The sequence below is a fragment of the Daucus carota genome, chromosome 7 (assembly GCF_001625215.2).
Source record: "Daucus carota subsp. sativus chromosome 7, DH1 v3.0, whole genome shotgun sequence".
In the NCBI taxonomy this organism is placed as follows: Eukaryota; Viridiplantae; Streptophyta; class Magnoliopsida; order Apiales; family Apiaceae; genus Daucus; species Daucus carota.
This window is the reverse complement of record NC_030387.2, coordinates 29,161,292-29,182,637: the sequence shown is the minus strand read 5'-3', so window position 1 is coordinate 29,182,637 and position 21,346 is coordinate 29,161,292. Positions and strand designations below refer to the sequence as shown.

The 21,346-nt window shown below is 35.5% G+C and overlaps 1 protein-coding gene across 7 annotated transcripts; it reads right to left on the bottom strand.

Annotated features, from left to right (window-relative positions):
* Nucleotides 1-119: 119 nt before the first annotated feature.
* LOC108195933 (putative disease resistance protein RGA3) lies at nucleotides 120-19,678 on the bottom strand. 7 transcript variants are annotated; one of them, XM_064081382.1, is made up of 9 exons: nucleotides 19,395-19,678; nucleotides 19,111-19,181; nucleotides 17,267-17,388; nucleotides 16,662-16,731; nucleotides 13,531-16,510; nucleotides 13,352-13,429; nucleotides 5,930-5,993; nucleotides 778-5,534; nucleotides 120-688 (listed from the first exon to the last, which is right to left on the bottom strand). In XM_064081382.1, the coding sequence occupies exons 8-9, from the start codon at nucleotides 4,266-4,268 to the stop codon at nucleotides 649-651; spliced, it is 3,531 nt and encodes a 1,176-aa protein (XP_063937452.1). In that variant the 5' UTR covers nucleotides 4,269-5,534; nucleotides 5,930-5,993; nucleotides 13,352-13,429; nucleotides 13,531-16,510; nucleotides 16,662-16,731; nucleotides 17,267-17,388; nucleotides 19,111-19,181; nucleotides 19,395-19,678; the 3' UTR covers nucleotides 120-648. The 7 variants fall into 7 exon arrangements, with proteins under 7 accessions (XP_063937452.1, XP_063937450.1, XP_063937451.1 ...); XM_064081380.1 differs by lacking the exon at nucleotides 13,531-16,510; XM_064081381.1 differs by lacking the exon at nucleotides 13,531-16,510 and having other exon boundaries at nucleotides 17,267-17,342.
* Between the last annotated feature and the right edge of the window lie 1,668 nt (nucleotides 19,679-21,346).

The window sequence follows — 21,346 nt, the reverse complement described above, 5'->3', positions numbered from 1 at the left end:
GGACGAACACAAGAGAAGAGGCTTGGCTTCTGCATCATTTATCTCAGTCCCAAAACACCTTGAAGAGCTGCACCATGCAGTTATTAGATCATTGAACCAAAAAAAAAAACATAGAAATATTGATGTATAAAAAGAAATCATATAAAATATTATCCATGATGCACTATTCTGATACTGAAAAGTAACATTCATAATCACTATTTCAGTTACTATTACAACAAGCAACTCACCAAGATGCGCTATATCTTATCTGATTTAGGAGTATAATTTTTGGAAAATGAACATGGAAAATAATGACAAGATGGAGATACTGCAATATCTAAATCCTGATTCAACAAATTAAAATATATCATTAAATAGTGACAAACAGAGGGTGAGGTGATCATTCAGATATGCCAATTTACATAAGTTACATCTGGAATATGTTGAATCTTGGACCATCTCTCTTCCGTGTATCATTCTTTCAGATTTGGAAAATTACCGTTGTTCTCAAACATGGGCAAACTCTCCAAATTCTCAGAATTTCAGATAAGTAACTGCTTGAGCGATAGAAGGTCTGCTATTGAACTCGGGAGAGCTTTCTCTTCTTTGAATTTACTCATACAAATCAGTCAAGGAAGGGAAGATGGAGTAGAGACAATCACCAAGCTAAAAAGTTAAAAAACTTCCCTGACTCCTTGTATGATCCCTGATTTAACAAAATCAGATATATCAATTAAATAGTACAAACAGATTAACTGAGAGGGAGAAGAGATAAATTTGACATGCAAAGCTTACCATTTTACATTTGGAACGTATTGAATTTTGAACCATTCTGGCCCTTGATCCTTCCTGCATCTTTGTTTCAGAACAGGACACTCACATATACTCAGTGTTTGAAGGGTATGTGATTCTTCAAACGTGGGCAAACTCTCCAAATTATGACAATCCCAGATTCTTAATTCCTTGATAGATGGGAGTTTTGCTATTGAATCCGGAAGAGCTTTCATTCCTTCGAAATTATATAAACTCATGGTAGTCAAGGCAGGGTAGCCGGTGAACAGGGGTTGCTCAAAGGGCACTAATGACTTAACCTTTTCCCACCCATACAGGTCTAGCTTAATTAGGTTAGAAGAAGAAGAAGATGATATTGGCCATGGCATATAATCCCAATCATCTGAGAAGGGACCTAATCTCAGATATTCAAGCCTGCAACTATGAATTTGGGGAAATCCCCCATCTAGAAGAGAGGGGGGGAGTTTCGCAATCCCAATATAATTAAGAGCAGCTGACCCTTCAACTAAAAATATACTAGTTAGATGCGGGCAATCATGGATCTCTAAGTATTCAAGGGAGCTACCAAGAGTCAGACAATTTAATCCCTTGCAATCAATTAGCTCTAATTTGGTCAAAGACAGAGAATTGTTAATCAGGGATTCCATGTTCGAAAACGAAGATAAAGAAGATGAGTATCCTCGTCCGTCACCGATACTTGTAAGACGTAGAGAGGTTAGTAAGCTAACATTCCTGCTCATATTTCCCAATATCATATCACTCTTCAAATGAGTAATTTGCAATTGCTTTAAGGAAGGAAAAGAACTATTCGGGATCTTTCTCAACCTTGGACATCTCCAAAATTCCAAACTCTCAAGTTTAGGAAATTCACTTTGAGAACTAGCCCCTGTACTTATAACTGCTGCTTCCCATTCTTCTAGATTTGGCAGTTCGACAAAGGTGACTTGTTTCAATGACGGAAAACAAACAGGCAGTATCTTTCTCAACTTTGGACAATCCCTAATCTCCAACTCCTCAAGTTGAGGAAATACACTTTGGCCACTACAAAAATCATCTCCCACAACCCTAACATTTGCCATCCCATCAATCAATATCTTCCTCAATTTGGGAAGGTGACTAAGTGGTGGAAGTACTTCGCATCGGTTGCAGTTTCTGAATGTGATTTTCACCAAGTTCAGCATCATTGTAATCCAAGATGCAAACTTCTTTCCTCTAAAACCGACAATCTTTAACTTTTTCAGATTTGGGTGAGGTTCCAATCCTTCCATCACATCCTGGTCGTTATATTCTTTATCTTTTACTTCTTCTTCATTGCCACTATCCTCACCGCTGGAACCCCAGTTCAACTCTAAACACAGAATACTGGACTTCTCACAAAGCTTTGCTTTTCTTGCTTCTTCAATATTTTTCACCTCGTCAAGGCCATGGAGTCCAACCTCACCCCTAAGATGTTTCAACCCTCCCAGTTGTCCAACGAGACAGTTTTGATCTTTACTCACAACAAAGTAAGAAAGCGTTTGCAGACTTGTCAACCTTCTTATCCCATTAAGCACGTGTCTTTCACCATAAGAGCTAATATTTTTAATGCACAAATGTCTCAGATTGATCAAGTTGCTAAACCTTGTAGGAAGCTGATTTAGGTTTCCAACTCTCAGTGTCTGCAAGTTGTACAATTCTGTGATGTCAGTGGGCAATCTAAAGTCGCAGCGTGAAATATCAAGATGTTTAAGATATTTCATCTTGCGTAGCGAAAATGGCAACTTCCGGGCATCCCAACTATAATCCACATTTAACACCAGAACAGTCAGGTGGGTGAGATAAGGTAACACATGAAGAATGACATCTGCCCCAGCATATAATACTTGTACTCTCTCAAAGGCACGCTTCAGAATCGTTGGTTTGATATTTGAAACCCCGTTATCAAGCCTCACGTATACAGCCTTGCAATCATGACTCAGCTCTTTACCTGCCTTCACAGTTACTGCATGATGTTCAGATACTTCTAGTGCAAGATCATGCACTAGATCATGCATCTTGCAACTGATGATGTTCCCAATGTCATCCTTTTTTTCGTCTTGTAACAAAGAATTCCCCAACAGAATTTCGAAGTAATCGCTGCCAATATCTTCCATCAGTGCAGTACTTCTTGGGGGCTGGAGGAACCCTAATGCCATCCATATCTGTATCAGTTCATCCTTATAAATGACTGAATCCTTTGGCATAATAGAGCAATATGCAAAACATTGTTTAATTGACAAAGAAGGTAAATTGTCATATGATAACTTCAAGGAAGGCAATACTCTTTTTGATTGCCATGTTTCACTGCTTTGGATCTCCAACCATTCTTGCTCAGACTTCTTCGAGTATAACAACCCCGCCAATGCTTTTATTGCCAGAGGTAGGCCACCACACCTCTTCACCATGCTTCTCCCCAAGGTCGCGAATGCCTCGGTCTCTAGAACTCCTCTATCTGAAAATGCTATTTTCTTGAACAGTTCATAACTTTCATCTTGTGATAATTTTTCCAGCCAATAAGACACACAACTTCTCATGGCATCAATGACTTCCTGTTTACGGGTTGTAACGAGAATACAGCTTCCTTTGTCACCACCAATTTGAAGCAAAGAATTTCTCAGGTTATCCCACTTCACCGATTCTTCATTCCAGACATCATCTAGTATGAGGATGAACCTTTCCCCCTTTAGACTCTTTTGGAGCTCATTGGTAAGTCCTTGGGGAATTTTCAATCCCAAGTTCTTTGAAGTAAGTGATTCTATCATTTCATTTAAAATCTTGATGTAATCAAAATCATCTGATACAGTGACCCACATCCTCTCTGGAAAATTATTAATGGTATCATTACTATTGAACACCAAACGAGCAAGAGTTGTTTTTCCTTGACCTCCCATTCCCGCAACAACAACCACTTGTAAATCCTCTTCATGTTTTTTGCACACTGTGTGAACTAGGTACGATACATCTTTTTCTCTTCCAACTATTATGGACTTGTCTTCATAGGAAGTGGTGCTGCGAATGTCTCTATCTTGCACCGTTGAGCCTAAATATGCTACAGGCTGTAGTCCCAGATCCACCGCCATTTTGAAAATTTTATCAAAGGAAGATTGAATGGATTTGATTTTACGAGCCACCTTGAGATGATATAGCAAGGTATTTTTGGAAGGAATGAAGAAGTCAAGTAGTGCCTTATACTGATTCTCCACTTTTCTTCGAGTGACTTCATATGAAAGTTCATCCATGAATACATTAGCAACACTGGCAACAGCTTCAAGTTTGTCAAACCAGTTTTTGGCAGAAGACATAATTAACTTCTTGTTATGAGCATCGTACAGGAGAGCTCCAACTGATTCCAGGCGCTGGTGGAGTGTTTCGAGATCTTCATGAAAATTCCAGGCCTGGACAACTTCTTCGGCTGCAAGTGAAACAAGCTTGCCAAGCAATCCGCCAGCTAAATCAGCTACAATAGCCTCGCCCATCTTTCCCTGTACTGAATAGTATGATTCTCGAAAGAGATATTTGGCGGCTGGTGAGATGATAAAAATGTAATACGGGGAATGTGAGGAGATTTTCGATTTTTTGCTCTTTTAGTTGCTAATTCAGTAAGCACCGAGCAGTGTTTGGTTTCGGCGGTTTTTAAATTTAAAATCGAGCTCAACGATATAAAAATCGATATAAGTTTTTTGAATCCCTGGCATTTTGCTGAAATTGGTTCAATTCGACTCCGGTTTAATATCATAACATGGTTCATCTTAATAATAAAAAAATAAATATTTTTAAGTATTGCTTGTATTGTCTGTTAACTAAATGCTTAGATAAAAAGTAAAATGATATTTGTTTAAACTTTCAATAAAAAAATCATCCAGGCTGTTATCTTTATTTGTTGTTATGAAAAATATAGCTTCTTTATTAAAAGAAAAAATTATCACATATTAATTAGTAATAATAAATAAGAATCTTGAAAAAGTGGAAAATAATTTTTAAAACGAAAATAATTAGATGACATTTATAAAATTATTATTTTTAATATATATATGTGTTAAATGTTCAATTTAAAAGTGAAAAACGAATTCAAACAAAAAAAGATTGGTTATTTAATTACAAAAACCAAATCAAATTAATTTAACAAAAACTCGAAAATTCCAATTTATAAACCGGATTAAACCGATTCAGATAATTATACCCGGGCCTAAAATTAACCTTAGGTTTTCTATTGTAATATTGGCTAGTTGATGCAACGTGAGGAGAATTTTTTATTCATTCATTCCCGACACAGTTATTTATTTATTCATCCGTTCACGTGCATACTCCAGAGGCTTTACCGGATTAATCGGAGCAAGCACATGATCACGTCTCGAAAGAATATGAAAAATATTACATTTTCTTGTTAACAATTCAGGATATATTTTATCTCAGTCAGGTGAGAATTTACTATGATTTAAGGAAAATGATAGGTATTGAAAAATTAATTTTAAATTCTTTTCTTAAAATTTGATTGATTTTATCTATATTAATAATAATATCTCCTACACCTAAATTATCAAACTAAAATAAATTAGATTTGTCATGATATTTCAAAAAAAATTGAAAATTTTTTTAGATAAATAACATCATTTATTTTATTCATTATTTTTGTAATAATTTTTGAGAAAAGCGAGAATTTAAGTGTCTCGAAACAACACAATAAGTCCGGGTCCATCACGTGATCTATCCAATCAAGTTCATGTTATTCACTTATTTAAATCCTGCACAAGAAAAGAAGGCAAAAAGTATGTCCAAATGTGATTAATTACTAAAGAAATTGTTCAGTCACGTGATCAGGACCGCAAACACCTTATAACTTGAGACGATTAACGTGAATTTCTCCAAAAATGGTAGGAAGGAAGCTTAGTTTAAACCCCACACGATTTAAATGAGGGACCGGATGATGACTGATAAAATAAAAGAAAATCCCACAAACTTAAAATTTTATTCATGGGGGCACCATAATGGAGAGATATATGCGTGAAAAGATACCAGTTCCATGCCAGTTTTAACACAAGATACCAGTTCCATGCCAGTTTTAACACAACTGCTAAATGATATCTTAACTTGTTTTATAAGTACAATATCAAGAGTTATAAAAGAAAGAAGCTATTACCTAGATATCCAGGTGGGTATCCCAGTTCACGCATTCTATTGAGCCATGGAGGTGGATCAAGTTCCTGAGTCACGGATAATAAGTTTAATCAAACTTAATATACAATTATGACAGCAAGTGAACACACCTTAATCACACAATATACATTTTCTGCAATTACTAACGTGGTATTTATAAAATTTCCTACCCAATAAGAACAGTACAATCGATTTTCATGACCTATCGGCATCTACAGATATGCCCCAGAGTCCATAAGACCATATAACTTTCGAGTCCACCCAGTTGCAATAAAAAAAGTGGTCAAGTGATTTAGCCATGGCAAAACATGCAAAGCGTAAACTGAATATTTCTGGACACGTGTAAAATCATTCACTATTATATCGGACAAGTACTACGGTCTTGAGAACAAACTGAAGTATAGAATTGAAATGCACCTCATCATAAGAGTATTATAACCATTAACATTCATTATCAAGAAAAATGATGACATGAAGTTCAAAAAAGCTCAGCAAAATATATCACCGCGAGACAAAGTAGTTTTCTTATCTCAGCATCAAGAGCACCAGGCTTCAATCCCTAAGAAATCATTATATTGCCATTCCTCAACGTGTTATATAATTTAAATTTGAAAAAAGCCTGCACCGCGGGCATAAATGCTAGTTTACATAGTAAGGGTCTGTTTGAGAGTGCTGTTAAAAATTGCTATGTGGTCACAAAAAGTGCCGGTTAAAAAAGTGATGTTGTAGAAATTAGATAACTGTTTGGTAATTTTTTTGATATTTGCTTATTTTAAGTTATAATATAAAAAAATATTTTTTGTTGTGTGGTTTGATAGTGAAATTTGTAATAGCTCTTGCAAAAGCTGAAAGCAACTTTTTCCAAAAGTATGGGAGGACCTGCTTTTTCTAAAAGCAGCTTTTCAGCCAAAAACTGCTGTTCAGAAAAGCTGCATTTAGATTTATCGAACAATTTTTCATCTACTTTTCAGTAAAAAACTGTTGTTGCTGTCTGCAACAACCCCAAACAGTACCTAAGTGAATTTGGTACCTAGTCAGTTAACACATTGATAACGTGAATTACTCCGATAATGGTTATAAATCACTGCTTAAATAATAATGTAAAATATAGTTTCTAGTGAATTAATACATTGAATAACATAAGAATTCCAATGCTACTCTCCGTACTTAGCTTTTGTCAGGATCTGGTGAGTTCCTGACCTAGTTTAGGACTTCTTTTGGTGTTTTCTGGTTATATGAGTGCAGAAATAGGTAATTATAGAGTAATAGAAGAGAATAGAGATGAGATCAGACAGAATTGGAGATGAGAAAAGCAAGAAAACCTAGAGAGAGAAAGATGTTATAGAGAGAGAAGCAGAGAGAGAGAGTTGGAGGCAAAAGCCAATTTTCATATTAAGCATAACAACAAATGAAATTACACCAGTACTTATAGAACTACTAACATAACAGACTTGCACAGCACAGTATGACTAAAGTACCCTTACTACTATACTACTGACTTGTACTACTATACTGCTGCACAAATTTTATATTGATACTAGTCATGTCATAACATTCCTCTCCCCTTGAAATACACCATGTCCTCATGGAGGAAGGAAATCAGGGAATGAGCATGCAAGCAAGTCCTCATCTTCCCAAGTGGCTTCCTCAACACTATAGCCTTTCCATTGAACAAGTTTCTGATAAACCACCTTATGATTCTTGAGAATGCTCCTGCTGTCCAGCTGTCTCAATGGTTTCAGTTCAAAGACACCCTGATCATTTACATAAGGAAGCTGTTGCTGCACCTTAAGTTGCCCAATAGCTTTTTTCAACTGTGAGACATGAAACACAGGATGCACTCTAGATGTGTCGGGCAAAGCTAACTTGTAAGCCATTGTTCCCACTTTTGCCACTATTTCATAAGGACTAAAATATTTAGCAGCCAGCTTTAAATTCTTTCTAATATCTACCGTGGTTTGCCTGTAAGGCTGAAGCTTCAGATACACCCACTGCCCAACCTGAAACTCCCTTGCAGATCTTTTAGTATCAGCATAAATTTTCATTTTCCTTTGAGCTTCCTCTAACAATTCCTTAAGCCTACTCCAGTGCTGCTGTCTTTCCATCAGCAATTCTTCTAGACTATGGATGTTAGTGTGAGTCCTTTCTTAACAAACCAGATGTCTAGGTTTCATGCCATAGACTACCTGAAAAGGAGTAGATTGCAAGGCAGTATGGAAGGTGGTATTATACCACCACTCAGCAGATCGTAGCCAAGTAGACCAGTTCCTGGGAGCTTCACTAGTCATATTCCTTAAGTATTGTTCCAAGCATTGATTGACCCTCTCTGTGCTTCCATCTGATTGGGGATGATAGGCAGTGGTGAAATTGAGCCTTGTTCCAGACAATTTGAACAATTGCTGCCAAAATTCACTAAGAAACAAGTTGTCCTTATCACTGACAATGGATTCAGGTAGACCATGTAGTTTATAAATCTGCTCAAGGAATACCGCAGCCAATGTTTTTGCAGTGATTGGATGAGGCAGGCCTACGAATTGACCATACCTGCTGAACCTATCTATTACCACCCAGATGACTTCATTTCCCTTAGACTAAGTCCAGTAATAAAATCTATAGCTATATCCCTCCAAGGTTCCTGAGGTATTTTCAGTGGCTGTAGAAGGCCTGGACTCTTGACATGTTCCCCATTGTTTTGTTGGCATTTTCCACACTCTCTAATCCATTGACCAATGTTCTGCCTGATGGAAGGCCAATAGAAATACTCAAGAATCCTCTTCATAGTAGCCCTTTGACCAGAGTGACCACCCACACTTTGACAGTGCAGCTCTTCAAAAACCTGTCTCCTCAGATTTCCTGAGCTACCAATAACCCATCTGCCTCTATACATCAATAGCCCTTGTCTCATATAGTACTCCTGAGGTCCAGATTGATCTACAGTAGTAGCAGCAATTAACTCTTGTATCTCTGTATCACCTTCATAGCTTCCTCCAATCTGTAGCTGCCAGTTAGGTACTACTTCTGATATCTGAGCACATGATCCTTCTAACAACAATTGTGTGCTTGGAGTCATAGTAATATCTTGTCCTTGCCACTTAAATTGTAAAGACCTGGTTTGATAATTACAGTGGAAGTCTCCCAACTGTATCAACCAATCTACCCCAAGGATCAATTGCCATTCCTGAATATCTGCTATCTGAGGACTAACAGTAAATGTACTCCCTTGTATACTCATTTTCAGCTCTGGACACCCAGCAACACTAGTGAGTGTAGTTCCATTGGGCAGCCTCATGGATATAGGATAGTTCTCTTGAACCTGTAAGCCCATTTCTTTGCAGAAGGTCTCAGAAATGATATTCAAGGAACTTCCTCCATCTATCAAAACCTTATAGTTCTTGCCCTTCCAACTTCCCAAGCACTGCAGTGGGCCTTTACTCACTGTTTCCTGAATACTCAAGGCTGCTTATACTATTTTCTGTTCCTGCCAATCATACTTTTCCTCATTTGGATCTTCATCAAAAATAGGTTCTCCTTCACCTTCCTTAGTTACCTCTTCTTCAACTATCATTAAAAAGTTTTGAGGTTTTTTGCACTCATGTCCTTTCACAAACTTTTCATCACAATAGAAGCATAATCCTTTTTGCCTTCTCTCCTCCCTCTGGCTATAGGTTAATGGCCTTGGTTTGGATGTGATAGTCTCAGCAACCTTGGGACTAGTTAGGGCAGATTTGCTACTGTTGGAACTGGTGAGGTCAGTTCCCATCTTATAGGATGCTGGAGTACTATAAGTAGTCTTGTAAGGAGCTCCTTTCTTGAATTGATTAGGCTGAGTCTGCTCATAATATCTTGCTAATTTCAGTGCCTGCTCCAGTGTGGTAGGTTCCAATAAGCTGATCATCCCTCTAATATCAGCTTGTAGAGCTCTAATGAAGTTCTCCAGAAAGTACTCCTGAGTGAGATTTGGGATCTTACTCAATAACTGCCCTCTACATTTTTCAAATTCATCAAAGTAAGCCCCCACTGTAGAAATCTGTTGCAGCTTCTTGAACTTGTCAAATACTAATTCAGTATCTAACTCCCCAAACCTAGCCAAACATGCCTGTTTAAACTCCTGCCAGGAAGGCCTCTCCCTTCCCACCATGAAAGACTTATACCAGTATCTTGGAGTTCCACTCATGTGCATGGCTGGTCTTCTAGAGTCATTGACTTCAAAAATAGAGAAATATTCCTCACAGTCCCTTAACCATTCCACAACATCTCCTCCCTCTTTGAGTGATGGAAATGTTAACTTCAGGTGCTTCAAATTATGGGAATCAACTGATCCTTCATGATTGACTCCAACTCCTCCATTATTCACTTCATCATTCTTCCTTGAAGGCTTTGCCTTCATCTGTTTCTGCCTCAGCTTAGCAGCATGATCAGAATCTCTAAACATACCTTTTGACTGCAAGGTTAGATCAGCTTCCTCATCCATTTCTTCTTCAATTACCACAATATTTTCATCCTCGTCTCCTTGCATACTCATAGCTCCAGTCAGTTGCTGCATCAACAATCCAATCTGTTCTTGCATTTTTTTAAACTTCTGGTCAGATCCTGCCATAAATCCATGAAAATGTTGTTGATTCATTCTCATTGTGCCTTGATCAGAAGTCTCAACTTGTTTGCTACTACTTCTAGTGCTAACAGTCATACTTTCTTATTTCTCCAATATGAGTAACTACAACTACTTGTAGTTCACTCAGGCAATTACTCAAACACCTAACTGTTAGTAATTAAACAACAGTATAACACCAGAATCAACAATCAAACCTCCTACAACAACTTCTTTTGTGATTTTCTGCTGTATTAAGCTATAACTACTATCAATTACTGTAATCTATCTGTAGTCATCCAATTCACTGCTGAATTCATCATGACAACTTCACAAGAACAGATCAAAGATCAATCAACTAGAACAGAGTACCTGTAGTATCTAGAACAGAACTTTTAATCCTTAGCTGCGATTACAGTGCTTCCACAACCGCTCAGCTCGCCTTTACTAGCACAACGATATTGAAGCAGTAGTTGATCGAAATTTTCAGCTCTGATACCAATTTGTCAGGATCTGGTGAGTTCCTGACCTAGTTTAGGACTTCTTTTGGTGTTTTCTGGTTATATGAGTGCAGAAATAGGTAATTATAGAGTAATAGAAGAGAATAGAGATGAGATCAGACAAAATTGGAGATGAGAAACAGAGTTTAGATGAGAAAAGCAAGAAAACCTAGAGAGAGAAAGTTGTTATAGAGAGAGAAGCAGAGAGAGAGTTGGAGGCAAAAGCCAATTTTCATATTAAGCATAACAACAAATGAAATTACACTAGTACTTATAGAACTACTAACATAACAGACTTGCACAGCACAGTATGACTAAAGTACTCTTACTACTATACTACTGACTTGTACTACTATACTGCTGCACAAATTTTATACTGATACTAGTCATGTCATAACAGCTTTCTATTCATATTTTACTCGTTTTAAATTCAACCATGCCAATACATCAAATTCAAAATGTGAAGGAAAACTAATCAAATATTTAAAATATATTATAATTTATAATATCATGACCAAATAAATTTTTTTCATGCAGGACTATTAATTATTTTATTTGTAAATACAAGGTGACATTTAGTATGAAAGACTAATTAAATAATTTATTTGAATAAACTTTCGGTTATTCTTTTTTGTCAGGAACTTTCAAAGGTGTTCAGTGAGATGTGTAGATGTCAAGATCGGTAACATCACTATTTTTCCTAACAGTAAAAACAAAACCAAACATAAATGAGAGGGAAAAGTAAATTTAGGGGTCGTTTGGGTGAGTTTAAAATAAGTGCTTCTTGCTTAAAATAAACAAGTAGAGTAGAAGTTAGAAACAAGATAAGACTTATAAGTGATTAAAGTGTTTGGGAAATAAGTAGAAGCCCTGAAACAAAAACTAGCATTCCTAGCTTTTTATAAGTGCTTCTTGACTTTTTACACAAACGGTACGAATAAGTGCTTCTAACTTATAAACCGAGAAGCCCGGTTTAAAAGTGGCCGCCAAACACCTGCTTAAAGAGAGGGAAAAATTGGAGGAAAATTAATATTATATTCATAAATAAAAAGTTAAGAGATTGTTACATAGCCCATTGGAGATGCCCTAAGCTCGTCAACAATTCAAAAGTATATACAGTTCCAACTTCCAAGAAAACATAAAGATATGGACGAATAACAACAAGTCGCGAATAAATGACAGAGGAGGAATTTGGTAACCAGTAAATTTTACTCCCTCCGTCTCAATTTATAGGTCCATTTTGGAATAAACACACATATTAAGAAAAAAGTTGGTTAGATAGAATCTTATCTCATGTACCATTAATTAGTGCATTAATAAGTGAGAATATAGTTGAGTTTCAAAAAAATCACAATAAATACAGGGATTTAGTGCATTGAGAAATGAGAATAATGTTGAATTTCAAAAAAATCACAATTAATGTGTAGATAAATTTGTATTGAAAGAAGAGAGGGACAAGTATTTTGGGACAAATTTTTTTTCCAAAATGGACCTATAAATTGAGACGGAGGGAGTAAGTAATAAGTAGAGCATTCCTTAGAATAGAATTAATTTTATCAAACAAACAGGACGATCAGAGGCAGTTGTCACAATGTGCTATATTGTGCTATATTATTCATGATATATTCATCATGTCATTTTCTCAGTTTCGTGAAACAACCTTATAATCTAAACCCGCAAAGCAAATTTACTATCACAGGTTTCTTGATCCCAGAGTTTGGTCCTATTAGAGAGGAAACAGACTCGAGTATTAAATATATAAAACACATTCTCTAGTCTCTACGATTTCCAGAAATTTGATATGACTGTAATTTGTCAAAAAATCAGCACATCCTTCATGCATATATGATCACATAAACAAACCTGACAATCTAGGTAAAGCAACACAATTACACAATCATAAGGTGTGAACAGACATAGGAAGAACGTTGATAGTAACCTTAAACTACAATTCAGAAGTATGAAAGACTCTGATTTATTAAAGGAACATGTGAAACACTAACAAGAAAGACATAATGTATGAAATAATGATGTACAGTTATTGTTCTACATCCATCAGCACAAATTTTCACATTATATTTAGCAGGTATACATCATATCGGTCTTCTTCCATCAATATTCAAAAGATTCACAATCAGTTAGCATACATAATCCAAAATTCTTCACAAAAGCTGTAATAATGTGCTAAAATGTATTAAAATATAGTAGTACAAGTCAATAGAAGATTTATATGAGAAGTAATTTAGATGCATCAAGGACTTATTTATCCAACAAAACTCTAGACATAGTAACAAGAAAGAGATACTGCATGATGTACCTTGATTGTTCTAGCTGTAAATCCCAAACAAGCTCCAAATCTCCAACATGCGGTAACATTTCACATCCCCATCCAAGTCTGTGATGTTCAGAAGATTCGAGAACAGAGTCAGGTCAATATTAACAAAGAGTGCATACTAATATCTGGGAAAAAAAAATAGAGGTAGAGGCGATAATTACTTTTGTAAATTTCACCATATTATCGGTGTAATATGCTGAACCCGGGACCATTCTGGCCCATGGCTCCTTCACAAACCTGACCACCCCACAAGTTCTAGCATCTCCAATTTGGTTTTTATCTTTTTGACCACGCTAAATGCCTAACACGGCGAGCACACTAGCTGGTAGGCGAATAAATAATACATACATGTCTTCGACCTTGTTGAGGGGAACACACTCGTGTTGATAATATTCATGATCCGAACCATATTGCAGCGAACTCTGGTGTTGAAGACTTGAGTTCGAAGCCGAATGCTGATGCTAGTAGTGATAGGATCCCAAGCTAGAATGCGATAGCGGCGGGGTCGAATGTGGGGACTGATGGTAACTATACTCCGAATTAGGAGGATTCACATAAGGAGCTGGTTGCGAAGGGTACAAGTGTGAGTAATTGTAATTCTGATCATAAGGAGCTCCCGGATACTGGTGGTACTGCGGTGGAACTGGCACGTAAAGTTGATTTTGTGGTAAAATTAGCGGGTAAGGCTGATTTTGCGGTTGGGGTGGGTATGACTGGTAGGATAGTGCAAGGCTTACAGAAGTACTGAAAAAGGCTGATTTGAGGCGCCGCGAGTAAGGGTAAATTTGAGGAGGTAGGTACGGCTGATTTTGCGACGGAGGAGGTGGGTAAGGTTGATTTGGTGGAACATGGTAGCCATAACCATATGGGTATGGAGGAGGATTATACTTATTATTATTATCCATGTTCAAATCAAGAAAATCAAGAACACTAGTCTCATACAACAGACACTAATTTCACAATCTACACACAAATACAACGATATCAACCAATGGGGTTGTACAACAAGACACACAAACTGAGATTTGGGACAGCTAAGAGTCGAGAGATAGATCGTGTAATAAATAAATATTGATTTGTTAAGTTTTTGACAGATTCACAGAAGACTAGTATAATTGTGTGATTGAATTGTTCAAAGATATTGACTTTATTTTAATGAGTTGACAATGGAAGAAACCAAACCCAAGAAAAACGAGCTACCTTCGTGTTGTAGTTGTCGTCGGAGAAAGAGTGATGATGTCCGGTGAAGTTGCTGATCGATGCCGGAAAACATCTAATTTTGCATCTTTGCAATTATTTGTAATTCTGTATAATATTTATATTTATATATTTTCGTAATAAGTAGGGCTGAGCATTCGGTCGGTTCGGTCCAAAACCGGACCGAACCGAAAGAACCGAGAACCGAAATACTATTTTTTCCCGGACCGAACCGAACCGAAATCATCATATGGACCGAACCGGAACCGAACTCAAATAATTCGGTCCGGTTCAGTTCTTTTCTTGAGAACCGAAATTTTTAAACAAAAATATGAAAAGTCAAAAAAAAAACACAATACACAAGCATGTCTGTGAATCACCAGCTGCAGCATAATAATTCAAAATCAAACATCAAGTTCAGATACAAGAAACAAATTGCAGGCTACACCAGCCGCCATCAAATTTTACAGAATTCAAATCAAAAGTCATTACAGTGGAGTGTGGACACTGGGTCTAAGTATAGTGTGTGTCTTCAGCAATAAGAAATTAAAACAAACATGAAGTGATGATAGTATGTGTTTGATTGTTATTGATGTGCATCGCCGATTGTTATTAAAGAGATTTAACTAACCTTGGATTGTTGGATTCTTTAAGTTTGAATCTCTGATTATAGATTCTTGGATAGTATAGATCGCGTATGTGGTTAGTGGTTAGGGACTTAGGGTTCAAGCGGCTATGCGGAGTGCCGCTAAACTTACAGCAGATGAGTAGTCATTAACATATAAATATATAGTATATTTAATATATTAAGTAAATAATATAAATATTTCGGTCTATTCGGTCCAGAACTGAAATTTTTTCAAAAGGACCGGACCGGACCGAACCGAAATTTAATTCGGTCCGGCCTGAAAAACCGAAAAAATCGAAATTTTGAAAAAAAGGAACTGAACCAGACCGAATTTTCACAGTTCGGTTCTTCGGTTCTGGTTCGGTTCTGCTCAGCCCTAGCGCCAGCTGTGCATCACAGTAATGAGGCTTGTCGGCCACTATTTATGCACACAGACTTTTCCTTTTCATTTTCATGTTCCAGTTCATTTCAAAATAGTATTATTTTTAGTTTTTACTTTTCTTACACTTTTCACTTATTTTATTATTTATATCTTTTTATACTTAACCAGTGTTGTAAAAAGCGCAAATCGGTCCTAAGCGGTGAGGTGACCTTCTAGCGCTTAAGCGGATAAGCGGACGTTTAAGCGGAATTTTAAGCGGGTGATTAAGCGGATTAATAATATATATTTAAAATTATATATATAATAATATTATATGTAAAATTAAAATTATAAAATAATTAAGTAATAAGAATTTAAACATAAAATATTTTTGATAAAAAAAGAAATTTTTAATATTTTTTTAAAATTTTAATAATATTTATAAAAAAATATTTTTATTTAAATATAAAAAATTAGCAAGTCAACATCATTCTGACCGCTTAATCCGTTTAATGACCGCTTAATCCGCTTAACAGACCGCTTAATGTTAAAAAACGCTTAATCACCCGCTTAATGTAAAATCGAAGCGTTTTATCCTCCGATTCCGCTTAAGCACCCGCTTAGACGGCCGCTTAATGCGCTTTTTAGAACACTGCTTAAAACTTGTATAATTTTTTATATTATTTAATTTTCACTTATATTATTTATTTTTTACATTTAATACTTGTTGATTTTTACATCTAACTTTTATATCAAATTCACAAAAAAAAATATTTTATCTTTGTCGGGAACTAAACTTGTCAAACTCAATCTCCTGATACTGATAGTACTTGATGCTGATCAAGTATCCGCTTACTGATGCGGTTCCATCGGTTTCTGATGCAGCCATCACTATCGACTGCATTATTCCTTGACGTTTCATTGTGATGATCTCCTAATGCATAAATGAATCTTCCTACGTAACATAACAGAGCTTAACAATATACATGTAAATTTATATGAATGGGTCTTAACAATAGACAAGCTTAACAATAAACAAACAATCTATTAATAAAAACATATCCAATAATATACAAAATAAATAAATTAGAATATAGATATCATACCTGGGAAGAGATGCGATGATAATGCAGCAATAAACTTTCTGAATGTTCTTTGATGTTTTGTGTTCCTTTGCTAGCAGAGGAAAAAGATATAAATAATAAAAAAAATGAAAAGTGTAAAAAAAATAAAAACTAAAAATAATACTATTTTGTAAATGAATTGGAACATGAAAAGGAAAAGGAAAAGTCTGTGTGCTGAAATAATGGCAGACAAGTCTCATTAGTATGATGCACAGCTGGCGCTACCACGTCATTCTGTGCAAAAATTCTATAGAGCTTTATGTGCATGTAGCATTACTCATGAAGTAATGATGTACATTTATTATTTTATATCCATCCGTCAAAATATATTTATGTGCTTCTTGGAATACATATTTTCACATTATTTTTAGCAGGGCTACATCATATCAGTCTTCTCCCATCAATATTCGAAAGATCCACAATCAGTTAGCATACATAATCTAAAATATCATTTAAATAATAGTTTTTTGTTTTAACATATTAATTTATTTTGTTTTATAAAATATTTGTCAAAAGCATGTCATTTGGTCTGTATTTCCTATTTTATCAACAAAACTGAGCCTTGTGGGATTCCTAGTTTACTCTACCTGAAAGAGAATGTAGGATCAGACAATTCGTGACCGGTGTATGTGGATGTGGTTGCCTGCAAGACAGTTACTCCCTCTGTCCCACCCAAATATTCACATTTGGATATAACATGCATTATAAGCTAAAGAAAACAAAATAATAAAAAAGAAAATCAAGTTGATGTCTATCGAAATACGTACATCGTGAACCAAAGAGATCTCTTTAATTAGACATAATGTTAGTCTATGAAAACTGAAAAGTATAGCCAAAACGCCAGGTGGTGCAACAATGAATGGAGTTTTTTTTTATGCTATATCAAGTTCTTAAGAACTTGTGAGCACTAATGAAAGGCCATTAGTATTAGCCAAACTCATACACATGCATCCATCTTTAATCTCGTTTTTAAATGTTCAATTTTTTTAAAATTGATTGTCATTGTTGTTGAGTCGCTCAACTAGTCACGACTAGTCGTCGACTAGTCGAGCAGTCGGTATGTATGGCTCGACTGGGCTGGTCGACTAGAAAATTGTAAGTATTTCGCCCGACTCATGATCAACTGGTCGACTGGGTCGACTAGTCGGGTCGACTGGAAGCCCCGGTCGGTCGACTGGAGCTTAATTCTGCATTTTTCCACTTTTTTAACTTGGTTCTGCAGTTTATGCTCTCTAGTTTATGGTTTTAATTACTATACAGCTATGTGTTTTGGTGTTATGCACTCTTCTGCAGTTACACAGTTGCATTCTGCACTTAAAAGGGCCCAGAATTCTGCAGTTTTAAACTGCTAGTGCCCAGATTTCTGCAGCTTGAAACTGCCTACATTTCTGCAGTTTAAGCTATGTTTCTGTTCAGTTTTGTTGTTCTGCATTTATTTTGATGTTGCTGGCTTGCACAGCAATATTGTGACAATTCATTGATTGAATTTGAATGTTTAATCATTTGATAAGTAATCTCTTTGTTAGGTACAATAGTAGGAAATTGCTATATTAGATTACATGTTTACATAGTTTTCTTCTCTTCTTTAGTCTTCTTTCAATTTTCTCGTGGTCTTTATCTTTGTAGGTTTAGGTCTTTAAGATCTCAAACAAGTATAAATAAGAGAAAAGCAGAAAAAGAATTGTTAGAAGTGGGAATTTAGAAGTTAGAACACATATATAATTTGTTACACATATAAATAGAAGTATATATGATATATATTATTAGTTTTATACCTTGTCGACTTGTGTCGACTAGTCACGACTCGACTTGCCGGAGAGTCCGGTCGAGTCGACTCGACTCGACTTACCGACGTAACAACCATGTTGATTGTACTGATGGAGGCATCCCCATTTGCTCAATTTTTCAGATCTGTCACTCTAGATCCATGACTAACATCGTATGAGCTTAATCTAAAGTTGTGTACTTAATAAACTCTCAAAACTCAACAAACCCATTACTCATGCACACTCAAATTCAATCTACATATGTATCCAACAAAAACGCATCATTTTAATCATATCAAAACTCAACTTCTTGCGGACAACTCTACAACAGATTCTGATTAAGCACATTCTATCAATATTAAACATTGCTATTAAGCGCGCTGAAACTCTCATTAAAGAATACATAACTATGCTTTGTCAAATAACAATCATTACTCCCTCCGTCCCAGCCAATTTTTAGTAAGTCTTGAAATGTAAAGAATTGGATGAGACATCGCAAAAAAGAAAATGTAAAGAATCTGGCGGGACTGAGGGAATATAAAAGGTCTAAAAGTAAGAATGATATATTTAAAAATGAAGACACCAAATAAGAACAAATATATTCAGGTATATATACCAATATCAAATAAATAATCAAAACAAACACTATAACATACATAAATTACCTGAATAATTATGTATTTTTCAATCTTTTTCTTTTGGACAAATCATCAAACAATATTTGGACGAAGTTCAACTGCAATCAAAATAAGTAGAAATCATTAGAAGGGTGACAAACATAGACAAAACTAACAATAAAAAGAGTAGAATCAGCATGAATTAGAGAAGCTTAAAATAGATGATAGAGAGAAGATGGAATTACAGAGAGTTCAAACAGTTACCTATACATACATAACGATTTGAATTCAATTTTGAATTCTTGAAAATTGTAATTTTGAAGGTTACATACCTGCGTTCAAATCTTCCGAAGAGAAAAGATGCCAAGGCTTGTTCTCATCGTTAACCTATAATACAAATATTAATCAATCATATATTCGAATTTGAATTTGCATTATCTGTATCCTCAGTACGACACGTGCGAGATGCGGGGAACCGCCGGGTACTTGCGGAGCTTGGAAGTGGTTTTGGAAGTGGTTGCAATCTTATACTGGTGGGTAAACGGCTTAAGCCAAAGGTCAGTAAATAATTTAGTAAAAAGAGTGGCTGATGGGGTAAGGTAGAAATGTAAGTTTATGAGTCATGACTGTAAGCGGAAAATGTTAAATCTTGTAACATTTTAGTTCCGGAACTGGTTCAATCGTTGATATTATACAAAATTTAAATTGAGATCTTTTAAATTATTTAATATTTAAATTGTGTATAGTTTTTTGAGGGCCTTTAGTTATTATGTGTCATATATATGATTTGCAAAATTAATTATAAGTTTTTCAAACTATTCTTGTGTAAAAGGTGATAATTATCATACTTTTTCAAGAATTTATAATGGATAAATGCTCTTTTAATCATTTGGGGTTGTGTATTGATAGATTTGCTATGTTTTAACTAGATCGATTCCACTTTCCAAGTATATGATATGTTCCAATTAACCTTCGAACTAAAAAATGGTATATAATGGATAAACAACCATTATATTTCAAACTCATGAAAGTTAAAAGGACATTAAACAGTGAACATCAAGCACCAGACAGCAATGCTTCAGAAACATCAGTGCAGAAATTCAATTAGCATTCTTAAATATCTGCAAAACAGCAGCGTGTCTAATATCCACTATGTCGGTTGAAGAAGCCTAAAAAATAAATGACTTTACGAGTAAAGACTCGTATATCTGTTACTACTAAAAATCTCACTCCGTATGAACTGGCACACAACACAGTTGCTAGGTGCGGTAGAGCATCTCCAATAACGTTGGCTATAATCGTCGGCTAAATTGGACCTGTAAGACATTATGTAAAATTTGCTGAATCTGTAAGACATGGTGCTTCAATGATATTGGCTATAATTTAAAAATAATATGTTATTAATATTTAGATTATTATAAATAGAATATATCAGTTTAACATGGTAATAAATAATATGTAATCAATGGGAAGGAGGAAAATAAATTGCGGGAGATGACGTGGAATTCGCTACAGATCTGTAGCGGATCGACAAATAGAGTCATTTATAGGAGGATGACTATAATTATACACAAGGGCTTGTTGTGGTTGAAGTTACATTTTTTGTGAACATTGACTATAAAATTTAATTTTGGAAAGCCAACTAGACTTTTAGCTAAGGGATTAGGAGTGTTGGAGATGCTCTTATCAGCTCTGCACAGAAATGTATAAGGATAAGTAGTAACCATAAACAACCATTTAGAAGCATAAAGGAAGTTATTAATCATGCCATCATTCAGAATAGTAACAAGAAAGATACTTTTTGAAGTTATAAGGTACCTTTATTGTTCTACCAAGTCTCCCACAAGGGCACAAGTAACATACTACATATATTTTATCGTTCAGTTTTTATATACATCAATTAACAAAATTGAAGAGTGCATATATTTTGTTTGTTGGTGCTAGAGAAAAAGGGCATACTATCATCTACTTATATCATTGTTATCACAATATGCAGATAGTTGAAGCATTCACCTATATCTTATTACCCCTGTACTCATATCTGCTTCTACCCATTCTTCTAGCTTTGGCAATTTATACAAGCTGAGTTCTATCAGTCATGGACACAGTGTTGTTGTAACTGGTTTTGGAGCTCCTCTGTCTAGACCTCCCCAGAGATTGTTAAAATCTATGGGCTTCAACTGATTTACCGATGTAAAACAGCTATGGAAATTATTATGGAGTTTTTAGTAAATTAAATTTTAAGAGTTATAAAAATTAAAATGAATAGTTTGTTGGCGTTGGA